Source organism: Podarcis raffonei, chromosome 8, assembly GCF_027172205.1.
Source record: "Podarcis raffonei isolate rPodRaf1 chromosome 8, rPodRaf1.pri, whole genome shotgun sequence".
NCBI lineage: Eukaryota > Metazoa > Chordata > Lepidosauria > Squamata > Lacertidae > Podarcis > Podarcis raffonei.
Genome location: NC_070609.1, coordinates 75,064,454 through 75,080,554, shown reverse-complemented (window position 1 = coordinate 75,080,554; position 16,101 = coordinate 75,064,454). Strand labels below are relative to the sequence as shown.

The window sequence follows — 16,101 nt, the reverse complement described above, 5'->3', positions numbered from 1 at the left end:
GTAGAACTTAGCAGGGAGGAGAATGTGGACAAAGCTAGAATTAGTTGACTTTGGTTCCACCTACTGTTAGGCTCCCTGCCTTCTGGCCTGCCAGTACCAATGGGCACCAGACACTACTGGGTGATGCATGCACTCATTTGGATTTCGTCCTTTTCAGACATCCTTTAAGGATCTTCCAAGGGCAGTGCTTCATGTGACATGCCAGTATGTTGTGTTGCTGTTGTTAAGAATGTAAGAAGAGCCCTGCTGGATCAGACCAAAGACTTTTCTAGTCCAGTATCCTGTTTCCCTTGGTGTCCAATCTGATGCCTTTTGGGAAGCCCACAAGCAGGACATGAGGACATTAGCTGTCTCCTGTTACTGTTCCGTGGCAACTGATACCTAGAGGTAACGTAGCTCAGTACTGCCTACACCGACTAGCAGCAGCTCCACACTGTTTCAGGGTGGCACAGGAAAATACTGGCATCATTAATTTTGTGAGATGGGGAAAGCAGCCCACTATTAACAAGAGGGATGGCTGTTGAAATATAATAGATTGACTAATGGTCTGACTCGGTACAAGGCACCTTCCTATGTTCCTATGTAGAGCCCTACTGTTGTTAACCTGTTGGCTGAGTCGCAGTGCTTGCTCTTATTCAGAGATGATCTGGATGCAGATGAGTATGAAGAGACCAAGAAAGAAACCCTTGAGCAGCTGAGTGAGTTCAATGATTCCCTGAAGAAGATCATGTCTGGAAACATGACATTGGTAGACGAACTTAGTGGGATGCAGTTGGTGAGTGTTTGGAGGGGACTTTTTTTTTTTTTTTTTTTGACGTAGTGTCTAAAACACTGCATTATGACATTGGGTCCATCACTCAAAGGGAGAGCATCTGCTTTGACTGCAGAAGGTCCCAGATTCAATCCACAGCATATCTAGCTAGGGCTGGAAGAGACCCCTGCCTGAAACCCTTTGGAGCCACTGCCAGTCAGTTTAGGCAATGCTGAGCTAAGGCAGCTTCCTATTTCTTAAGCGAAAGGATGTAGCTCAGTGGTAGAGCATCTGCCTTGCACCTAGAATGCCCCAGGTTAAATCTGATCATTTTTAGATGGGCCTGGGAATGCCTCCTCTCTAAAACTCCAGTGGGACATTGCCAGTCACAATGCTGAACAAGATGGACCAATAGTGTAATGCAACATCTTTCGCGAGGGTTTTAGCTTGTAATCTTCCTCTTCCAGGCTATACAAGCGGCCATCAGCCAGGCTTTTAAAACCCCAGAAGTCATCAGGATGTTTGCCAAAAAGCAGCCAGGGCAGCTGCGGACAAGATTGGCAGAGGTAAAGATGTTTTATCACCTTTTTAAAAAGTGTACATACGTGAAGTATGTTTAGAATCATTAGTTCATTTCATTTATAAACTGCTTCCTGTGAGGCATCCCAATGTGATCTACTAATTTTTTAAAACTTGAAAATCTTAAACAATATTTTATACTGATTTGCAAAAATTAGAAGCTGGGAGTGTTAACAGCATTGCCTAGTCCTGGGCTGGGCAGACTAAATTATGAAAACTACCGTATTTTTCACCCTATAGGATGCACTTTTCCCCTCCAAAAATGAAGGGGAAATGTGTGTGCTTCCTATGGGGCAAATGAGGCTTTCGCTGAAGCCTGGAGAGCGAGAGGGGTAGGTGCGCACCGACCCCTCTCGCTCTCCAGGCTTCGGGCAGATATCCGCAAGCCTGGGGAGCCCGGCGGGAGTTCCCGCCGGGCTCCCCAAGCTTGCGGACAGCAGCCTGTAGCCCAAAGCCCGGCGGGAACTCCCGCGCTCCGGGCTGGGCTGGCTTCAGTCGGCAGCGGGATGGTGAGCGGCAGATGTTGAGGTTCTCCAGGCTGCTCCTTCGATGGAGACGCACAGTGTGTTTTGCGCGGGCAGTGTGTTTTGCTCCCGCTTGCGTTCGCTTTGGGCAGCGAGCGGCTCGCAGCACCGCCCCTCCTGGCCCTGCGCGCCGGGACGAGGGCATCCCCTCAGGCATGGGTTGAAAGCTGGAGGTGTTTCCAGCTTCCTCCTTTCCTCCCTTCCTTTCCAGCTTCGTCTTTCCTCCCTCGCCTCCGTTTTTCCTGCAGCCGGCAGCGCTGCCTTCGGAGCGCAGGGCTCCCCCGTCGCCGCAGAACCTCGCGCCGGATTGGGAAGCTAATCGGCTGGCACGGCGCTGCGGTGGTGGCTGCTCTTCTTCAACAGGGGATACCGGCAAGCTCCGCAGCACACCCCAGGCTTCAGGCAGATGTCCGCAAGCCTTGGGAGCCCGCAGCCTGCAGCCCGAAACCCGGGGGGGGGGAATAATTTTTTTTACTTTATTCCCCCCCCAAAAAAAAAACTAGGTGCGCCCTATAGGGTGAAAAATATGGTAATTTGGGGAGGGGGGATTATTGGTTGTTCCACTTTTTTATTATTATTATGTCTTTTGTGCTTTTGTGTTGTGATTTTATATTGTGAACCGTCCTGAGACCTGCGGGTATAGGGCAGTCAGTAATCAAATGTTAATGATAATGATAATGAGAAGAAGATGATGATGATTCAGGCAGGCTGTAGAAGCTTTGATTTAATTGGGAGCTTTGCCCCATGTGGTGCCTGTGAACTGGTTCACACAATCACATGGAAATGTGTGATGGGAGAACTCTGCCCAAGGAGGGATGGGGAACCTGTAACCTGGACAGGTTGTTGCTGGACTACAACTCCCATCATCCCTGACTGTGAGTCATGCCAGATGGGGCTGATGGTGGGAGACGGCAGTCATTCTTTTCTGCTACTGACACTTAGCAAATGCCACAAATTTCTTTCTCATGGTACACAAATAATGGGTGTTAATTCCTAAGGGCTGTGTAAATCTTCATACATCAGATGCATAATTAGTGTCATCCACCCCCCACTTCCCGGTTTTCTCTTCCCCTTTATAGATGGACAGAGATCTAATTGTTGGAAAGTTGGGACGGGACGTCTATACTCAGCAAAAAGTGGAAATTCTCACTGCTCTCAGGAAGCTTGGGGAGAAGGTACTAAATTTGCTTGGCATGTCCTTCATGGGGCTATAAATGGAATTGCGTGGATTACACATGTTGTGTAGTACTAGTCTTATACCCTGCTGCAGAATCTGGATCCCTTAGAAACTGCACAGAATATTACAGAATTGGATTTTTTTTTTGCTATGCTTCAACACTCTTTAAGGCTTTGTCTGGAATCTTAAAGCTATGAAAGCTTGTTTGGAAATGTTTTCTTGTATTCATTATGTCACTTTCATTTTAAATGTTTAAGTCAGTGATGGTCAAACTTGGCCCTCCAGCTGTTTTGGGACTACAATTGCCACCATCCCTGACCACTGGCCCTGTTAGCTAGAGATGACGGGTGTTGTAGTCCCAAAACAGCTGGAGGGCCAAGTTTGGCCATCACTGGTTTAAGTGATATTAAAAGTTTCATAGCTCATTCTTATTTCTTTCATTCTTTGTGTTTACAGCTGACTCCTGATGATGAGACTTTTCTTTCAACAAATGCAGGAGCTGCTCTCAGCCAGTTTGTGAGAGTTTCCAGTGATCTTGGTAAGTTAAAAAAAAAAATCTCCCCATGCCTCTTTCCTTGATCATGTGTGTCAAACTTCTCACAATCAGGAGAAAAGAAATGGTGTCTCATCATCCTTAGTTCATGACTACAGCTCATCTGCTTCCTCTTCATTAACAGGCATGGAGGTTGGATTCACTGCCATATAGCATGAACATGAGTGTAACTTAAATAGCATTTTTTCCAATCCAATGACAGACTGGTTTGACTTTATTCCAAATGATGCTTATCAGTCTCAGTCACAACATACAACTTGATCCTGTAGATCAGCCTGGCAAAATCAGTCAATGAAAATAAGTAGTCCACATACCATATTGGCCCAAATATAAACTGCACTTTCCCCCCAAATTCTGACCGTGAAAAGTTAAAGTGCGGCTTAAATTTTAAACCTTACAAAAATTGGCTTTTAGAATATCGCTGCTGAAACAAACATATGGTAAAACGGAACAAAAAAATGTTTTCTTGCAGATTTGCGAGCTTGAGACTATTGTGCAATTAATTCTAATGTCATACATCGCTTTCCCTATATTTTACAGTGCAGTATTGATTTTTAAATTTGCATTTACGGTGCTACGAACAGGTGTTAAACCCACTTGCGGGTCCTCTCTAGTACCCGTAGGATTTTCTTCTACATTTGACATTTACGGGTGTGAGTGCCTGTGGAATTTTAAGGGAGAGGGTATTGTCTTATTTTCTTTACCCCCCCTTAAATTTTAAAGGTGTGGCTTATATTCAGGGGCGGCTTATATTCAGGCCAATGTGGTAAATAGTTGCCTGCCATCTTACCCGCATATGACTTACTGGCAGTGTTGTACCGATAATTGCTTGGGAATTCTAAGAAACTCCCAAATCTGCAGTTTAGTGCAGTTTTGAGATCCATGGTTAAAATCAGTGGTTTTGACATCAGTGGTTAACATCAGTGCAATCTGTCATTTAAATCAATGCAGTTCAGTCCACCATCATTTCTTCTTGTTTTTATTTTTGTTAGTCTATTAAATGTATAACAAACTCACAGAGTATTCTAAGAATTCAACAAGGGAGGGGGGAAATTGAGCATGGTCAGGTTTAAGATAAGGAGATAAAAGATATAAAGGAAAATATTAAAAGAAACTTGTATAAGAGAAGCAATATGGTACTACTGTATTCCAAGTTAAGAAAGACTTAAAACAGTGGATCAAAAACTCATATAATTATAAGTGCATAACATTCTATTCACATATTAAAAATATAAATAAATCTTACTATCAAATACCTCTGTGTGTGATTAGTATGGCTATATCAATTTACACTTGTAATTGTTAATCAATAATTATTGTTGGAGGCTGGATGTTGCTGATGGAATAAAGGCAGAATTTTAAAACAGTCCCTCTTTTTCATTAACTGCAGGATCAGGCGATAAGGTCTTCGCGCTGGCAAGTTTTGAGGTAGAGAAATCAAAGCAGTGAAAGCAGGCTATGTTCAGCTGCATTGGATCTGGGGTTTTTGTTTTTTTACCATGTTGTATTTGTGTGTTTCTTACAAACTTTTTTGTAACGCTCTTTATCTTAAAGGCAAGCTAACCTACAATGAAGATCGTTTTTGAAGTGCCCTTTGGCGAGCTGGGCTGCATAAGCTCAGAGGCTAAAACCACTAAGTGGTACTTTTTAAAAACAAGGAAATGAAACCAACTAACTTAATTGTGTAACCTTTTGAATGTATGCATTGTGTATGTATTTTCCCCACTTTAAATTGTGCATTTCTCTAGTAAAATGTTTTTCTCTATTATTTTTGTTACATGTGATGGCAGAAAGCATCTCTCTTCAGCAGCTCTTGGTGCTTGATGGCTGTGTGAGTTCAGTTCTTTTGCTGGAATTGTGTGGGGTTTTTTAAAGTGGGGTGGGGGAGAGAATGTAGCTCTAGTGTGGAATGCGACACAGTTTTGCTTGTCTCAAAACAAGCCGAGCGCCCTCCTGCCCTCCCGGTTTCTCTTGGGATATGAATGGGCAGCATTGTGTCCTCCGTGTCTTGATTGGCAAACAATAGCAGCCCTGTTGGGAGCTTTCTGGGCCAATTTAACATTGTGGACCAGAATGACAGGGAACGCAGTCAATAAGCCCTGTTTCTGGCCTCCTACGGTAGCCAGGCGTGTTATGGGCTACAATCTGCCATTCTTCCCTCATGTTTTGGGAGGCCGGCATGAAACTGCTTCCTTCCAAGTGGAAACAAACAGAGAGGAATCCTACTTTTTTTAGATGCTGCCTGTTCTGTTGCTGAATGAAGGTGGCGCTTGCTGACTGTTGATCTTGTTAGGCCTGGAAGATGCTGGTTGATTGTGACTTATCGGCTTGAGCTAAAAGTTCCCTCGTCCCTTTGGGCTCCTTCTCAACAATTTTCACTTAGGATTATGGGAAGTTGCCTTTTTCCAACCCTATCAAGCTCAGTGTTGTTTACACTGACCAGCAGCTGTGCGCCAGGATTTCAGAGGGGTCATTCCCAGCCCAACCTGGAGATGTTCAGTGTTGGTCAGGCTCATAAAGAGTAATTAGCTAGCCTGAGTAGGGTCTTGAATCTGGGTCTTCTTAGCTCTAGACAGAAATGCCACACTAGGTTTCTCACTGGATGGTGGGTAATTTGCCAAGTTGGTGTCTGTGGAGGGCATCCTCTTGCTAGGCCCATATTTAAGGAGTTGAGACATCCCTGAAAACTCCATCGGAAGAGGGCTTGTTAGGACTAAACCCCATAATCTGGTTGCAATATTTGTAGCTTTTCCCTAAATAATTGCCTCTTGGCATGTGCAGAGTGCCTTTAGTGATGCTTCTAACCAAGTCTTACTCAAATTAGCAGACATGGCTAAATTGTTAATTTTAATGGGTCTACTCAGAGTAGGACTTGGTTGGCTACAACTTAGTAACTGTCCAACTGGGTTTTTTTTTTTTTTTGCAGGTGTGGGGGAGTGGTGTTGGAGAGCATATCTTTCTGCCCTGCCATCTCCTCTATACTGGTTTTTCACTTTTTTGCAGTTTGAAGCCATCCACATTCTTTTTCTCTGTCATTTTCCCCTTCATTTTTGACCTTAGTTTGTTGCAGGACTCACCTATTCAGTCTTAAGAGTTGAATTTACGTGCAGAATGCCCTTTTCCTAATCGCTACAGATCTTGTTCACTTAGAACCCCAGAAAGTGAATGGATTTGAAAAACTGTTTTGATTTAATCCTGAATATGAAACTTCTTCCTTGTTTCTACCTCTTCTGCTTGTTACAGATCATATGTAAGCTTGCCTGGGGCCTGATTTTAATTTCTTTTCAAAAGAAAGTACTGAATATCACCCCTGCCAATCAATTCTCTTACCCTTGCCACAGCTCCCAGATGAACTCATTGTATAGTAACTTGAGAAACTGCTGCTATCTCCCTCTCCCCTCCCCAGTTTAAAAAAGGAACAAGCACAATGCCTATATTCTATTTTCCTGGCTAGCAGGCATGCGTAGGTTGCCAAAAGGGTGCTGGCTGTAGCATACTGCAATGCTGCCAAAACATGACTCTCCCTTATTCAGCAGTTTTTGGGAGTGCAGGAACATGAGGCTGGGAGGAGCCGCTCGCTGGGTTATTAGTGAACAAAGGCCACAGTAGATCAGCCATAAAACAGGCGACTACCTTCCATGTTTTATAGATCAGTTGTGATGGCACTTTTCCAAATAGGATTATGAATTCTGAAACTGGGCAAGTAGAAAATGTCCCTCTGTAGTCTCTCCCACCATCCACAACAGTGCTTCTACAATACCAAGGCTGTTAAACCACCAGATTTAAGAGGTAAATCTTTTGCTGAACTCCACTGATTCACACTGCAGGAGCTAGTGGGATGTGAGTGTTTGAATGTCCCTCTTATACCTGTTCCCAATGCACACTCTTCCCTTTCTTTCTCTTTCAGCTGCAGAGGAATTGTATGTCAGAGAGAAGGCTAGGCTATAAACTCCCCACCTCCCACCCTAGGAAATGACTGTTTTCTGTGTGCAGGGATTTGGGGTTGTGAAGTCAAACATCCAATTTCCACCTGTAGCCTAAAGTGGGTTCAGTCTAGAAAAAGCTTGATCTGCAATGAGCAAAATTAGGTTGTGAATCTCCCTGTAGGTTGGTGTTCCTCAATTTTCACTGTCCTCAACTCAAGACCATACTGTCCAAGCCTCCTCCAATGTTAGACACACAGAAGTTTGAGGTCAGGTTTACTTTTGGATCTGGGACTGAAAGCTCTAGTTCATTGGAGCTAGGGTTGCCATATTTCAAAAAGTAAAAACCAGGACACCCCAAAATTGTTGACTTTTTTTTCCAGGAAACCACTGAAATTATTGAGTTTTTCTTTACAAAAGCACCCAAAAAACCCATGATTTTTCGATTGACTTGCCTAACATCCAGGACAAAGCGCTGCCATTCATAAATTCCCCCCCAGATGTCAATTCTGCCTTTGAAATCCCAGTAATGTTCTGGAAAATCCAGGCGTATGGCAGCCCTAATTGGAGCTGTTGGAAAACTTCCTTTAGTCATAGATTTGACAGATAAAAAACAAGTCACATATGAAGTTTTACAGTGGAGAACATGTTAGGATTCCCTTTTCACCCTGGCAGGGCTCTTTTGCCTTTAAAAGCTGCCCAACAGGTAAGCAGTAAAGATACAATGGAATACAATGGAAAGCTCAATCAGCTGAATTTCTGCCTGTCATGTAGTCTGTTCAAGGAGCAAGAGCCCCATGGGAAACTTGGGGAGCACCATACCTAGCATCCTGTTCCTAAGTGTGGTGGCTTATGTCCCACAGAAATATGGGAAAACCCTGGTTAGAGGAGAGAGCAGGTCTACCGGGAAGTGTGTATGCGTTTGAGCTTTGTGACTCTGAAAGCCTCCGTGCAGCATTTCCTAGAGTTAGGCTGCTTTTGACTGCCCTGTTTGTGGTCTTCACTGCCCTCTGTGGCTTGTGATTAGGCCTTGGCAGTTGGGAATAGCATCCTTTTAAATGTTTCTTCCCTTTTAAAACTGATGGCTAAATAACAGCTTGTGTGAAGTCACAGTGGTTACAGACCTTCTTTCCCTGAAATGCTGTAGCTGTCTCATTAGCGATGATTAGAGGGTTAGTTCCTTGCCTGCAGAAGGGAAGCTTTGCTGCTGTGCCATTGCAAATCCGTGCCTTGAGCCAAACCCAGCAGTCACACCGGCTTTAAACAGGCTTCTTCTTCTGATCTCTCTCCCTCACTCAGCTTAGAGATTTGCATTTACTTGTCTCTCTTTGCATATTGTTCATTTCACTTTAATAAACCATCACTGAGAAATGCATTTTATCTTTATTGTCAATTTTATATTCCCCCACCCATCTTCTTTTAAAGGGCACAACCAGTGCCTTATAACAACAACTTTCCCCTTAAAATGCCAATGGTTTCAAATATGGCATTTAATTTGGAATACATTCTTTGAGAGGGTTGGATTTTCTTGTTAGGCATCCAGTACTTGAGCTACTGTTGCTTGAAGCAATTATAAAGCTCAAGGTGCCTTAGTGCTGCTGGCGTAAAATTCTAATCTCTTTTCAAAAACTTGCCTGCAAATTGGTAACTCTGAAAGTTCCTCTTCAGGTGTGGAAAGCAGAAGGAAAGTTACTTGGCGTGAGAACATATACATCTTTTCTAGTGAGCAACATTCTCCATAGCAGGGGTGGTTAGCCTTTTTGGCTCCACAGACCAAATCATCAGGATTGGCCATGTTGAACAAATGTATCAGGTGGGTGGCCCTACCCACCTGTCAATCACCTGACAGCACAAGGACATCAGGTGCAAAGTGCTGCTAAAAATGATGCTGGCCCTCTTTGTTTTATACAGGACTTTTGATGGTTTGCATTGAAAGCCCTACTAAAATGAAGGGAAGGAAACTGTTCTAGCAGAGAATTATGATGCATACCTCTTTCTGATTCAGGAAGGGGTTTGCATGGTATCCTGCCCCTGCTCATCAGCAGACAAGTGGGAGATTAAATTCTGATCTGTTCCCTCCAATGCAGGATTTAACCCTGTCCTGCCTGCAGTCACATGATGATGTTGTGAGAGACATCAGCTGATGAGCTAGAAGGCATGGTTTGAGGGAAATGGATGCATAGGCTCACTTGGACCCCATGGCAGGCGAAAATTGGCCCAAGGGTTCGCCACCTCTGTGCTGTAGCCTTGCTTTGCTTTCACAGTAGTCCTGTGAGGTAGGTCACTTTTTCTTTGATTTTCTGCACTCAATGCTCTTTTTCTAAGTTATGCAACATTATGAAATACAAAATAGACTCTTTTTGCCTCTTAATCTCTTCTCTTCTGGAGTGGGAACAAAATTTCCCAACTGCAAGAATACTTCATTAAAAGTAAAAACAATAGCTCATAATATGGGTAGTCCTCATAAAAAGAATGGTCATTTTGGAGTCCAAAAATGCAGGATGTAGTTTATGATATTGATTGCCCAAAAAATTGTTTCTGGCAAAAAGTTAGAATGGGCGCTCTCCTAAGGGTGTGAAAAATCCTAGTAATGATGCCATGGCAAAGATTTCAATTTGACCAGGAGCACCATCTTAACATCAGAACTAATCTACCCCTGTGGTCATATGGAAAGTCTTGGTGTGTGGTGGCAGCTGGATTATGAAAGAATCCTAAATGAATTTCAAAGCAGATTATCATGGATGGCTAACGGCAAGAGATTGAAGCAGAGCATCTTTGTCCAGTGTTAAGGCTGGCTGTGCAAAGCAGCAAATGGAGGAGCTAGGGCTTATGATACCTGATTTTCAGCTACGCCTAGGAAAAAAGATGCATAAAGCAAAGGGAACTGGAGGTGTCATGCAAAGCTCCAAACTATCAGCAGGAAACTATGGAAATGTATAACACCATTTAATGCTTTTAAAAAGTGGGGGTTTTTTTAGGGGGGGGTCTTATCCCAAAGGGTCTTACATTGTATGATAAAACACACACACTGGTCACCCAATAGTACATCATTTACAAATAAAAGTCGTTAAGCTTCCTAATATAATTTGAGTTATGGGTTAAGATTAAATTATCATTTTTAAAAGATGTATATGGGAAAGCAAGCAGGTTTGAGAACTCTGTACGGCAGCCATTTAAACAAAGAAGATGTCACTTGCCGTTCCTTCTGTACATCTCTTTTTTTTTTTTTTTTTTTTTATAAATTTTTTTATTGCTTTTTTCCAGAATCTAAATCCATCATCAATAACACAACAAAAGCGGTTTTACAGAAAGAAAAAGAAATTAAACAAGAAAAAATTCATTTTTCGAAGTCTTTTTTTTTTTTTTTTTCATCATCCACTGGACTTCCCCATCTCCTCCATCCCTGCATTCTTTATAATAAATATAAACAGCAAATTAATACCTTGTTTCCTGTGTTTTTGTATTTTCATCTAATTATTCACTCTGAAATTAAAACTTTTCTCAATCATTAACTTTGTTTCTATCAACTCCGAATTTCAATACTGAAGCATATTTACCTCAAACCTTAGCAAATTTTTAACATTCATATATCTTATAATGTTTTTGTAAATAGTCCTTAAATTTTTTCCAATCCTCTTCCGCAGCCTCTTCTCCCAGGTCTCGGATTCTGCCAGTCATTTCGGCTAGTTGCATATAGTCCATCAGTTGTGTGTGCCATTCTTCCAGTGTGGGTAGCTCCTGTGCCTTCCAGTATTTAGCTATGAGAATTCTTGCTGCAGTCGTTGCATATAGAAAGAAGGTTCTGTCTTTCTTAGGTATCCTCTGGCCCACAATGTCCAAGAGGAAGGCCTCTGGTTTCTTCTGAAAGGTATACTTAAATACCTTTTTCAACTCGTTATAAATCATTTCCCAGAAGGCCTTCACCCTCGGGCATGTCCACCAGAGGTGGTAAAAAGTTCCTTCAGCCTCCTTACATTTCCAACATTTATTATCAGACAAATGGTATATCTTTGCAAGTTTGACTGGGGTCATGTACCACCTGTACATCATTTTCATAATATTTTCCTTTAAGGCACTACATGCCGTAAATTTCATACCGGTGGTCCATAACCTTTCCCAGTCCTCAAACATAATGTTGTATCCAATATCTTGTGCCCATTTTATCATGGCTGATTTGACTGTCTCATCTTGAGTATTCCATTTAAGCAGCAAGTTGTACATTCTTGAAAGCACTTTCGTCTTAGGTTCAAGTAATTCTAGTTCTAATTTTGATTTTTCCACCTGGAAACCAATTTTTTTATCTTTTTTAAAGATCTCTAAAATTTGGGCATAGTGAAACCAGTCTCGCACCTTCCCTTTCAATTTTTCAAAGCTCTGCAACCTCCAAGTGTCACCCACTCTTTCTATTATTTCACAGTATTTTGCCCAGCCACCCCCCATATTAAGTATTTTTGTGGCTTTAGCCTCCATCGGTGATAGCCACCTCGGAGTCTTGTTTTCAAATAAGTCCTTGTATTTAGTCCAGACAGAAAACAGAGATTTCCTTACAATATGGTTTTTAAACAACTTATGAGACTTTACCTTGTCGTACCACAAATATGCATGCCTTCCTTCTGTACATCTCTAGGGGATCAGACCATATCAGACTAAGAACTGGGTCAGGAGCAACAGCAGCCTGCAAATAGCTTTTTGTCCTGTGCTCAATCTCCCCCATCCCCTGCCTTTCCTACTGAAATGCTTTCCCATTTGATTCACCCTTAATGTACCTGCATTTTTTCTTACTATCCATCACCTTATCCTCTCCTAAAATTCTGGCACTTGGAACAAGGCAATGCAAGTTCTGCAGCAAAGATAATTGACTTGCCCCTCCCAATCACCTATCAACTGCAAGTCCCTGCTTTGCATTAGCTGGGTACCACCAGACTTTGCAGAAAGGCAATCAATAAATAGCAAATAAAATATTTCATGGGGCACATAGATAATAGTGGTCCTCAAGTATACTGAGGTGGAACTTTTCCCCCCTCTTGCTACAGAGGGAAGAACTAGAAATTGCAGGGAAGTAGATTTTGTCCTGTCCTAAAGCAGGGGTGGGGAATCTGTGGCCCTCCAGCTTTAGTTGGATTTACAACTCCCATCATCCCTGACCATCAGCCATACTGGCTGGGACTGATGGGAGTTAGCATCCAATAACATCTGAGGGCCACAGATTATCCCCACCCCTGCCCTGAGACGTTTATACAATCAAGCAGCCAAATGAGGACAAAGCAGAACATATGGTGTGTTTTTAAAATTGCATTAAGCCTGTAATTCCTTCAAAAGCCATCTCGGTCAGATACAAAGGGTAAACAGATGCCTTAATTGCAGGTCTCCCACCTCACATGAGGATAGAATGTCTTTGGATATTTCTCTGCGCTTCACACACCATGCTAATTAATGTAACTCTAACGGAAGGATCCCAGAGTGATGTTTCCGTCTCCCCCCTCCCCCGCTTCAGCCTGAGCTGACGCACTCAGTTTTTCTTAAATAATTAATCATCATTACTGCCTGCTGCTTGCTGGGTACGTGTTAGTGATCATCTCAGATCCCAGCATATTTACACCCGCCCAGTTCCTGTCTGCAGCTTGCTTTTGCTCTTTTCACAGGCTTTCATGTTAAGGTCTTCATTAACTGACAGGTTGTAGATTTCTGTGCCATCGTGCTTTGATGTCCTTTAAGTACTGAAGCACAGATTGGAAAGCACAGGCCTGTTTGTTGCTGCACCTTATTGGATAGAGATACAATATAAGGAGAAGTAAAGGAAACAGTAACAACACCTGGGCAGCCAGATCCTCTGGGGTTGGCCTTGCATAAAGAATCTGGAGGAGGAGGATTTTCTACTGTCCAGCTAGGTAACCACTGCCCCACTACTGATATTCCTTAAGTGAGAAATCCAGTTCCTAGCTCCTCTCATTATACAGCTATGACCTACTTGTTGATTTCCTCTCTGTGACCTCAAAGTGTGGCACTCTTCTCCCATAATAATAATAATATTAATAATAATTTACCACTCTGGGCGGCTTCCAACAAAATATTAAAATACAGAAATCCATCAAACATTAAAAGCTTTCCTAAACAGGGCTGCCTTCAGATGTCTTCTGAAAGTCTGGTAGTTGTTGTTCTCTTTGACATCTGGTGGGAAGGCGTTCCACAGGACGGGTGCCACTACCAAGAAGGCCCTCTGCCTGGTTCCCTGTAACGTGGCTTCTCACAGAGAGGGAACCACCAGAAGGCCCTCGGCGCTGGACCTCAGTGTCTGGGTAGAATGATGCAATAGCCGCCTCATACAGAGTCAGTACTGTCAACACTGACTGGCAGTGGCTCTCCAGGATTTCAGAATGGGAATATTTTCCATTCCTAGCCGAAGCTGCAGGGATTAAAGCTGCATGCAGAGCATGTGTTCCAGCGCTGAGCTGCAGCCCCCTGCACTTGAGGCAGATGTGCACTATAATCCAAAATATCTGGAGGGCACCAGAATAAAACATAAAAGGAGCCTTGCTGCTGCATCAGGCCAGTGGCCCTTGCCCAGCCAGTCTAACATCCTGTTCTCACTGTAGCCAACCAGGTGCCTGCCAGAAGGCGATGAACAGGACCAGAGCACAACAGCACTCCATTCAGTGCTTTACTGCTCCTATTCCCACCCCGAGACGTTCTAAGCCCCGCCTCCCGACGACGACCCCGCCCCAGGCTACTTTCACGCCCCCCCTCTCCTTGTAGCTCCTCCCTTCCCCGACCCCCTTCCCCTTCGGACACGCCCCGTCCTCCGGGCCACGCCCCTCCCCGAAACAATAGCCGCCTTCTCCTTCCCCAGCCGCAAGCTCCGCGTTGGCCACGCCCCCTTTTACCTCAGGTTGCCGTTGGAGGCGGCTGCCTGAGGCGACGCGGCTTGCCGCCTCTCAGCGGCCTCGGGCGCTGGGACGCGGCAAGCAGCGGCGACGGCGGCGGCGGGTCCCTCCCACCCGGAGTCGCCCAGGCGCCTCCTCCGCTCCCTCCCTCGGTCGCCGCCGCTGTGAGTCACGACGACGGAGGGAGGAGGAGGAGGAAGAAGAAGAGCAGAAGCAGCGGCCGCCGCTTATACACACACACACACACCGTTCGGCGCTTCTCTCCCCTCAGGCGCAGAAGGAGGCTCAGTCGCTCCAAGTGCTGAGAGGACGAGGGCACGATCCTGCCTCTGCTTCCCTCCTTGTCTACGCGGGAGGGCCACTCGAGGGCTCCTCCCAGACCCAGTAACAACAACAACATCATTATTATTACTGGTGCTGCTAATAACTGCCGCCGCCGCCACTTCAGGTAAGCGCTTTACGCCTCGCCTGGCAACAAAAGGCGCCGCGCGGTGAGTAGGCGACTGCTTGCTTGCTTGCTTGCTTGCTTGTTCTCTCTCTCCCCCTCAGTCCGCTTGGCTGCTCGCGCACGCGCGCTCGTCCGTCAGCCTGTTTGCGCGCGCCTGGTTGCTCGTTCGAATGTCCGTCCAGCCGGCCGTTGCTCGCGCGCCCGCGCCTCTCCCCCGACTCTCGTAAACGTCACTCCCCTTCAGCGTTCCATCTCCCCCCTCCCCCACTGCTTGCTCGCGCGCCCTCCGCCTCATCTCTCCCACCCACCCTCATTTATCCAACCATCCTTCCCCCCCAAAAAAACCCCCTCATTTCCTCTAAGCAGCACCACCCACCGTCATGGAGTCACTCTTGCTCGCTTGCTCTCTCTTCCCTCACATATATACATACACACAGCGCTAGAAGCATCGCTAAGTACTTTTAAAAGGTGGGGTTCACACAGGCCCGTGAAACGAAATAATCGTATGGTAATTTGTGTGCAACGTATAAATTTAGGGGTTAGTTTCAGAGGCGGTGGGGTCCTGCTTCTGGGCATCTGGTTGACTGTTGCGTGGACAGGATGCTGAGCTAGGTGGGTCTGATCCAGCAGCAAGCCTCTTCTCAGGTCAAATCCATGGTATACATTGAGAGCATATTCAGCACACACTTCCTCCATAGAATCCTGTTAACTGTGATTTCTGCCCCTCAGATACCATTTTCAGCATCCATAACAAACCACAGTTCCCAGGATTTGGGGGTGGGAGAGTAAAGTAATATGCTTTAAATGTGCACTGAACATGCCTTAAATGTATACTGTGGATCTGCCCTTGAGGTTTTACGGCTCTTGCTGCCAGTGCTTACTCTGAGCTCTGGAATGGTAAGGATTGATGGCTCAGCCTCTGTAAATCCATCCCATATCATATTTTTTTTTTGTCGATTAAAACAAAACATGAAAAATTCACATTTAGATTGTATACATTCATCCCCTAAGAGACGTTTTTGCATGCTTTCATTTCCCCTAAGTATGCCTTTTCTGTGAAATGTACTTACGCCTTTTCTTAATAAAAAAAGGTATAAACTGCATTTGCCAAATTCATACACTGGCTGATCCACATATAACACTGGGACCAGCAAATTTGGTTGGTTGATTTCAAAATGTGGATCAATTTCTTTTCCATTCCTATAGGATGCCAGCAGGGTTTTAGGGGCTGCTCTACACATTCAAATTAAAACAAACCTTTTACA

The 16,101-nt window shown here is 44.5% G+C and overlaps 1 protein-coding gene across 5 annotated transcripts in view; it reads left to right on the top strand.

Moving 5' to 3' along the window:
* The window catches only part of LZIC (leucine zipper and CTNNBIP1 domain containing), a 34,428-nt gene that overhangs the window by 2,641 nt on the left and 15,686 nt on the right, over positions 1-16,101 (top strand). For 4 of the 5 annotated variants that reach the window (XM_053400888.1, XM_053400890.1, XM_053400891.1 and 1 more), the window contains exons 3-6: positions 640-775; positions 1,219-1,317; positions 2,934-3,029; positions 3,488-3,569. In XM_053400888.1, the coding sequence (XP_053256863.1) occupies positions 640-775; positions 1,219-1,317; positions 2,934-3,029; positions 3,488-3,569 (413 nt within the window). Of the gene's footprint in view, positions 1-639; positions 776-1,218; positions 1,318-2,933; positions 3,030-3,487; positions 3,570-4,974; positions 5,013-5,374; positions 5,416-7,491; positions 8,883-16,101 lie in introns of those variants that run through there. The other variant, XM_053400893.1, reaches the window with a different exon arrangement.